Source organism: Etheostoma spectabile, chromosome 6 (assembly GCF_008692095.1).
Source record: "Etheostoma spectabile isolate EspeVRDwgs_2016 chromosome 6, UIUC_Espe_1.0, whole genome shotgun sequence".
Classification (NCBI taxonomy): Eukaryota; Metazoa; Chordata; class Actinopteri; order Perciformes; family Percidae; genus Etheostoma; species Etheostoma spectabile.
The window spans coordinates 4,364,134-4,371,721 of NC_045738.1; the positions used below are offsets into that span (position 1 = coordinate 4,364,134).

Here is a 7,588-nt window from a genome sequence, read left to right on the forward strand (position 1 = left end):
TTTCAAGCTCTTTTTTATCTTTGTGTCAGTTCAAATTTAGATCACTTGTGAATATTTTTTACATGTGCAAATTTTAAAAGGCATGAAAATGTCACTTTATGAGGTTTAACATTAATGTGCAGCCTGCCTATGGTCCCCCAGTGGCTCGAAATGGCGATAGGTGTAAACAGAGACCTGGGTATCCTGCTCTGCCTGTGAGAAAATTAAAACGCAGATAGGCTGATTTGGAATCTTGCCTATTATGAGGTCATTGTTTCAAACAAGCAAAGTGGCAGCTGGTCAGAGCCACACCCCCAGCCTCTACCATGGTATTACATTATGTCCCGTGTCACTTCTCACGTGGGTTTTCGTGGCAAAGCGTAGTTTAGAGCACCAGAGATTCCTCCTGGTGAGATCTTGTAGTGTGCGACCCCCTACCCCCAGTCAGTCAGGAGTGTGAAAACAAGGCAGCAAGATGTGCAGTGTTAACAGTACAGCAATCTATCGATTTTGAAAGTCTTGTAGTGGGAACTCAACAGACACCTACAAGTAGAGGCACAGATCAGGTAGACAGGTAACAATGTGCCATCAAAACATGAAACACGTTCACACCTTTTTGCAAATGCATGTAGTCATGAAAATGATATGCAAAGGAAACCTAAAAAAAAGCCATTAAATCTACTGTGAACCATTTTTCTTTTACCCTTACAGGCATATGCACACCAAGTCAAAGAAGCCCAAACAGAATGTACTAACTTCATATAGAATGGTGAGAGAAGTGTTTTTATGAGCACAAATATTCCTATCACTATTTGGGAGTCTTTCTAAGCTAAGCTGAAATATATTGAAATTAAACTGCAGTAATATTTTTTGGAATTACAATCCCTGTCTGGTCACTTCATGGTCCTACTTTAAGAACAAACAAACCTCATCCAAAGATGAGGAAACATTCATAACTGCATGTTTTAACCTGACTACCTATAAGTGAACTAACTATAAACAGGGTTTCACCACACTCACTTCCTGAAAGACAATTGCCACAGTAACTAAGGTTAGACCATTAGCAGCACACTAAACACCAAGCCTTAGTAGATGCTTTAATGGATCTGCTACTGCGTCAAAAGAGACAGGTATCTGAGAATAGCTCAAGGGACAGCGTTAACTGTTAAAACAAAGAAAGATGAAAGATAAAGAGATTTAGGGTCTACTACCAGTGTGTGCGTGCGTGCGAATACATCTGCATTATTAAACTGTGTGATATTAAGGTCCCTCTGACTGTGGAGACCCCATGGTGAGAGAAACGCCTGAAGGGTTAATATTAACTCCCTTTCTTCTGTGGCATCTAACACACACAACACAACACACACACACACACACACCACAACACCACAACACACCACACACACACACACACAACACACACACCACACACACACACACACACACACCAAAAACACACACACACACACACACACACACACACACACACACACACACACACAAAGAGCTACTGCAAACAGAAAGACACATTAGTACAATACAAACACTCATACGTGTAGGTACTGTACAACTAAGCAGACAGCCTGGCAAAGGAACTAAACACAGGATCCCACATACACAAAGAAACAGTTTGAACTGACTATCAAACTCAAAAGATTATTTTAACGGACAACTACAAGCCAACACACACACATGCTGAAACATTGTTGATCTAACTAGCTCAGTCTCACATGCACACACAAAAATGTAAAGCTGAAAGGTAGCATTCAACAATCTCTAATCTTACACCAGTCAACTGCAAGTTGATGTCAGATGTATTTTCTGATGTATCACCGGTCTTTTCCCATTACCAAGTCGATTTGTGTCTTAGCCTAACCAAATCTTAATCATAGCAATGTCAGATCATAAAGCAGATTTATTTTCTAAGGGACTGGAAACAGTTTTTGAAGCCCCTGGCAAATCAAAGTGGCCTGCCAATATGTGAGTCAGATAAGAAATCGTTTATACAGTATGTGTTGTTCTGGATTGCAGTTCCAACAAATATATATTTGCCATTTAACTTGGAGCATTTTAAACATATTTTAACTTTCTATTAAAAACAATCTTAAATTCTAGAAGTGGTAATACCTATCAACAATTGTGATACAGTCTTCAGTATGTGTAGTGTACTTTTCTGTCTATTGTCATCTAGACCAATGTTTTGCACTTTTGCTTATTTGCTTAAATTTAATTATTTGATCACAAAAAAAAAACCTCAACCGTTAATAGAACATGGCAGCACGGCTTAAAAACATCAAACATCATCACCTTTGTTACTTGAGCACTCATCCTTTATGTTCCAATGTATTAGATAAACCCCAATGGTAAAAACTAGCTAACTAACAACTATAACTATTTTTAACCAAAGACACCTGCATGGTCGAGCTTTTTTAGGGCAGCACACAGCTTAGGAAGCTCACTTCAGAGCAAAACCAATTCTCCCAATGCAACGCCACAAAAAGTACATCTTACTTACAAAGCAAGATTGCCCCCTTGTGTTAAATAATAATAATGGCATCAGTTCTACAGACACCTTAGATATAATAAAATCATTTTACAATTTTACCATTTCAGCTGTTCATTTACTTAACTTCAATTCATAAGTCGGGAATACTTCCACCCTTCTATCTTAGAATTATTCTAGTATTATTCTCTAAGTATCTATTAGTAGTAGCATTCTGGGAATCTGGTTATTTAACGACCTCCAGACACTGGACTTAATACAAACCACAATTTAAGAATCACTTACCAGTCATCTTGTATCCGCTGGCAGCTAGCTGTCCGGCCATGTACTCTCCATCTGAGTTGTTATGACTGCAGCCCCACGTTTTCATCCAGATTTTTTGGGTGCCAGGGATTAAACTAAAAATGAATAATAAAATAGTTTTTTGTAATATGTGTTGGAAAGAATCAAAATCAATGAATCAGGGTTAATAATAAATCGCCCATAAAACCTCAAAAGATCAACTGATGATGACTTGTCAACCTTAGGCTTAGTATAGTGGGACAGAGAGTGTGCTTTCTTACCTAACCTGTTTGATTGTTGATGGGAAAGCAGACAACCAAACTCTGGTGTGGTGTGTTTGTAGTATAAAAGCAAATCCCAGAATTTAGACCAGTATTAATGGGTATAATATATGGGGGATTTTCCCCTATCAGAAGAAAGTGAACAGAAGTTAAAAGAGAATGTGTGCCCAACGCAGTGTAACAAACAACCTCTATACTCTTACTATGAGACACCTCTTTTGGTCTTATTTTTACTTGTCTGTTATTATTCATGACATGTGAAGTTCTACCATGTAACATGAAGTTAACAAACAAAGCTCACAATCGTCAATTATTTCTTAATGAGATCTTTGTGTATGACTTGCTGGCTGAATGCGGTTTTCGCCAACAGATCCATGTACATGTAGCTCTGATGTTGCAGGCTGACAGTCACCATAACTGTCCAATGAATGAGTTACCTGTCAGTATAAACGGCTTCTTGTTAACATATCTTAGTGCACCAAGTGAGCCAAACTACAGGTGTGAAAGCAAAGTTAGTCCATCCTGTCCAAATAGAAAAAAAGCTGCACATAGCACACACATAAAAATGCAGTTCTGCAATGTTTAACTTTAACATTTATTTTACTAAACTGACAAAATCTTAGATATGGCCATCTCATTTTTATATACATGAGATATTTTCAGATTCTATTCAGGAAATAATGAATTGAAAAATGGGAATTTAGAATTGACTTCACCATCATCAACCTAAAATATACTGAATACACAAAAGCTAAATCCCTATAAGCTCCCATTCTCGCATACCATAACATTGTAAAAAAAAAAATGGTTTGACATACCTGTCAGCATGGAGCTCCTCATGGATCAGACTCTCGTTTTTCTTCCTGGACCTTGGTACAATACTCTTTCTAGCGGACTGTCTCTCATTAGGAGTTGGGTCAGTAGAGGACACCATGTCCTCAATGTCTTCAACCAGAGAGTCACAGGCAGATGGCATGATGGTCTGAAAATTAGACATATCCTTGGTCAGAACAGCAATATTCTAGTTAAAACCTTTGAGCAGTCAAGTAAACCATGGTTACAAAAAAATAGATGCTGAAAATGACTGCAGATGCCTAGATATTTTTTTCCTGTTGGACGGCAATGTACTAAAACAAAATCATTTAATAAAACACTTACCTTATGTCTTTACTGGTGCTTAAAACTAATGCAACATGATAGTTTTCTCAATGTTAGTTGTGTGCTGTCTCCTTACTGTAAGGTTTCATGGAGACAGAGTTTTTACATTTTTGGTAAATGCTGCGTATGCTGGTAATGTCAGAATAATTTTGTAAGAAAAGACATTTTAAATTCATAGGATGTTCCATTTGTGGAACCCTGCCTAAACTGTAGCTAGAGAATACATCACCTAGCTAGCCTACATGATCAATGAATATGACATCCTTATTATGATTGAGCACCTGTGTCCAGTGACACACATAAACCTGCAAAGTACAGAAAAATGAAATGAAATAAGAGCTTCGGTTATTGTTTCGCCTTATTCTAGCTTCCCGTGCTTTCTCTACAGTGTAAAAACTGCGTTTATTGCATGTGTTTATTGAATCCATCGATCATTGAAAATATGTCAGAGGGAATAAAACCTAATGTTACATGAGTGGCAGTAAAAAAAACTTGATTATACTAGCTAGCTAGCTAGGTCGCTAATCGATGGGTCAGGGTTAGCCAAGTAGGCATTTCAAGCATGCCCACCGCTGAGACGATGAACCTATAACGTTGTGCATTCATTTACTCAGACATACGTTGACATAGCTAGCGATGATAAAATATCTGAAAAGATGAAACTAACGTTACTAGGTTTGTCGTCTAAACTATATTTGGCTTTCTAACTAACTAGCGTAACAGTTATGTAGTTGTTGCCCCTTGTTTTAGCAGCTGCTGCTGTTTACATTCATAGACTTTTACATCACATAAAAAGCTACATAATCATAATGTAACGTTAACTCCTCCGTTAATATTATATATATATAGTGACTTATCGTTACCAAACAGCTAGTATTTTATTTTCACCCGACCTATAACCTATAACCTAACCGCATGCACACGATATGTAATTAACATCAACACACCTGTGAAAAGTCTGTCTAATTTGTCTAAGTTGGGTAACATCTGGGTAACATGGCCAAGCTAACGTTAGCTAGCCTCATTAGCTAGCTACCAGGCTACCCACGTGCCCTTGTTTTGGACAAGCAGACCCCTTGAAATACCATACACAATCCTTACCTTGAGTCGCACTGTAGTTGTTAGTTTAGAAATACAAGAAATACAAGAAAAGGGTGATTTAGTTATGGAAAATGTATTGTTTACACCATCAAAACAGTTGTCACAACTCTCAGACCGCCATACTTGTGCGTAGTTACGGTAGGTAAAGAGGGACAAACTAGGCACGTGTGCAATTTACATGAGGGGAGTTCTCTTACATCCATGGAGTTAATGATGGACCATTTTTGGCTATACAATTTCTCTCTCAGGGAACTCGTGTCATTTCTGCAAACATTTTCATTACATCCTTTTCAGTAATACATAGCTTGAGTCGATTACACTACTATAATTTTTAAATAAAATATCCATTTCAGGATTACCTATTACTCCCAGACTTTAACTTTTTAATGCTTATATAGCCAATATAATATCAAATATTTCTAGTCACAAAGTTTACTGAGTGATAAAAATATACATTTCATATTCACTTAAGTATTACAAATACCCATTTAATTTCTACATACTCCCATTCACATCAATTACAATAGCCCGATATCCATTTAATTTCTACATACTCCCTTTCATATCAATTACAATAGTCCAACTGATATCCATTTACATACATAGGCAACTTCAACATTTCAATAATTAAATCTTGAAGTCACATCAATAACTGTACTTAAGAGGCTCCACCACTGACATTCACTGCTGGTTCACTGACAAAATATATTTACAAAGGTTAAATACTCTAGACCACCCTACATGCGTAGATACAGTGGCTAAAGAGGGACAAATTGGACACGTGTGTATTTTACACAAGGAGAGATAACGATGAATGATGATTTTTGACCATTCAAGTTGACAATGTTTTTAAATGGAGTGATATATGGTTAATTCAATTATGGGCTGTTTTCTTTTTAAATGATGTCTTTTGCTGATCATCTTTCAGCAGTAGCCTACAGAGACCAAAACATTCTTAGACCGAGATTTTCACAGTACTTTTCACTACAGTGCAGTCAGCCCTGAAGACAATGAAACATGTCCATGTTCATATTGCCTTTATTCAAATTTTCAATTACAAACACCCATAGTACAAAAACCAAATTTATTTTTCAATGTACCCTCCCCCCCAAACAAATAACTCAATTCCCCATTTGACATGTTATAGAAATTTGTAACTGAATAACACACATCAAAAACATCAAATTAGTTTACCTTAAACATTCAACAGCACACTAATACTTTCACCCATGCATTCAAATTGTGTTGTGATATTACAGCTCTTTCTGTAATTAGTGGAAACAGGCAGCAATATCATCATTTTACAGTTAATTCTTTCCTATAAAACAGTTAACTTTTCACTGAACCTTTACAGAATATTTACCGATCAGTATATTGTATTTGGTAACAGCTTAAGAATAACCATAGGTAAATAGCAGGGACAACAGTGCTGTTTCAATCTTCACTAATAGTAAACACCACATTTAGCCTAATGATACTTTTCTTTAAGGTCTAATCACACATCAGAATCACTCATTAGAAATGAAGGCGCTGTAATTTTAAGTCACCCATAACACATTGTTCACACTCACTGGCAATGACACTAGCTTAAGCGGTGCATTAAAAATTTTTAACATTCCATTAGAAACCCATGGAAAGGTACAATCTTTCCAAAAAATCATGTTTCCATTGTGTAAAAGTAGATACAATATTTTGACCAGATTCTGGTCACCTGAAATAGATGGAGGAAAATATAATTACTTATTTGAATGGTTTTAGAAAATAGCGGTGGTTAGTGAACCAAATTGGGAAATACATTGAGCTGGGTTTATCCATGCATACAAAATACACTGAGATACATATGCTTATAGGGAAATTGTGTTGTCAATCAGAGAATTTCTGTTTATTCTGTGCAGTCAAATTTTACGTTCACTGGCGATGGTTTATATTATATTGGGTTTTGATTTTACATAAAACTGTTGCAATGGGCTTCAATACTCTCCATGAAAAAGAAAGTCAGAAAGAAAAAAAAAAGTTCCAGACTCCCTCACATTATTCCAAAAATAAGACGGACACACAGTGTCACAGAAGCAAAACCCCTACACACTTCAGTAGAGGACAAGTCTGATCCTGGTTCAGTGTATATAGACATAGCAATGTCTCCTAATGGCCAGTAAAGGGCAGATAGGCTAACTGTGAAAGATTGACTGCATGTATGCGTTATTGAATGTGTACCACTTCCTGGGTCTAAGAGAGGCTCTGCATGTAACCCCCCAAAAAAAGACACTAAATAAGTTAAGAAGAA

General features: G+C 36.8%; 2 protein-coding genes across 2 annotated transcripts in view; both read right to left on the reverse strand.

Moving 5' to 3' along the window:
* cdkal1 (CDK5 regulatory subunit associated protein 1-like 1) overlaps nucleotides 1-5,470 on the reverse strand; it is a 274,625-nt gene extending 269,155 nt beyond the window's left edge. The window contains exons 1-3 of the mRNA XM_032518043.1: nucleotides 5,305-5,470; nucleotides 3,864-4,027; nucleotides 2,768-2,880 (exon numbers count right to left, since the gene is read on the reverse strand). Coding sequence (XP_032373934.1) covers nucleotides 2,768-2,880; nucleotides 3,864-4,021 — 271 coding nt within the window. The 5' untranslated portion in view covers nucleotides 4,022-4,027; nucleotides 5,305-5,470. The remainder of the gene's footprint in view (nucleotides 1-2,767; nucleotides 2,881-3,863; nucleotides 4,028-5,304) is intronic.
* The window catches only part of mal2 (mal, T cell differentiation protein 2), an 871,414-nt gene that overhangs the window by 728,806 nt on the left and 135,020 nt on the right, over nucleotides 1-7,588 (reverse strand). The gene's annotated exons all lie outside the window — the stretch shown is intronic.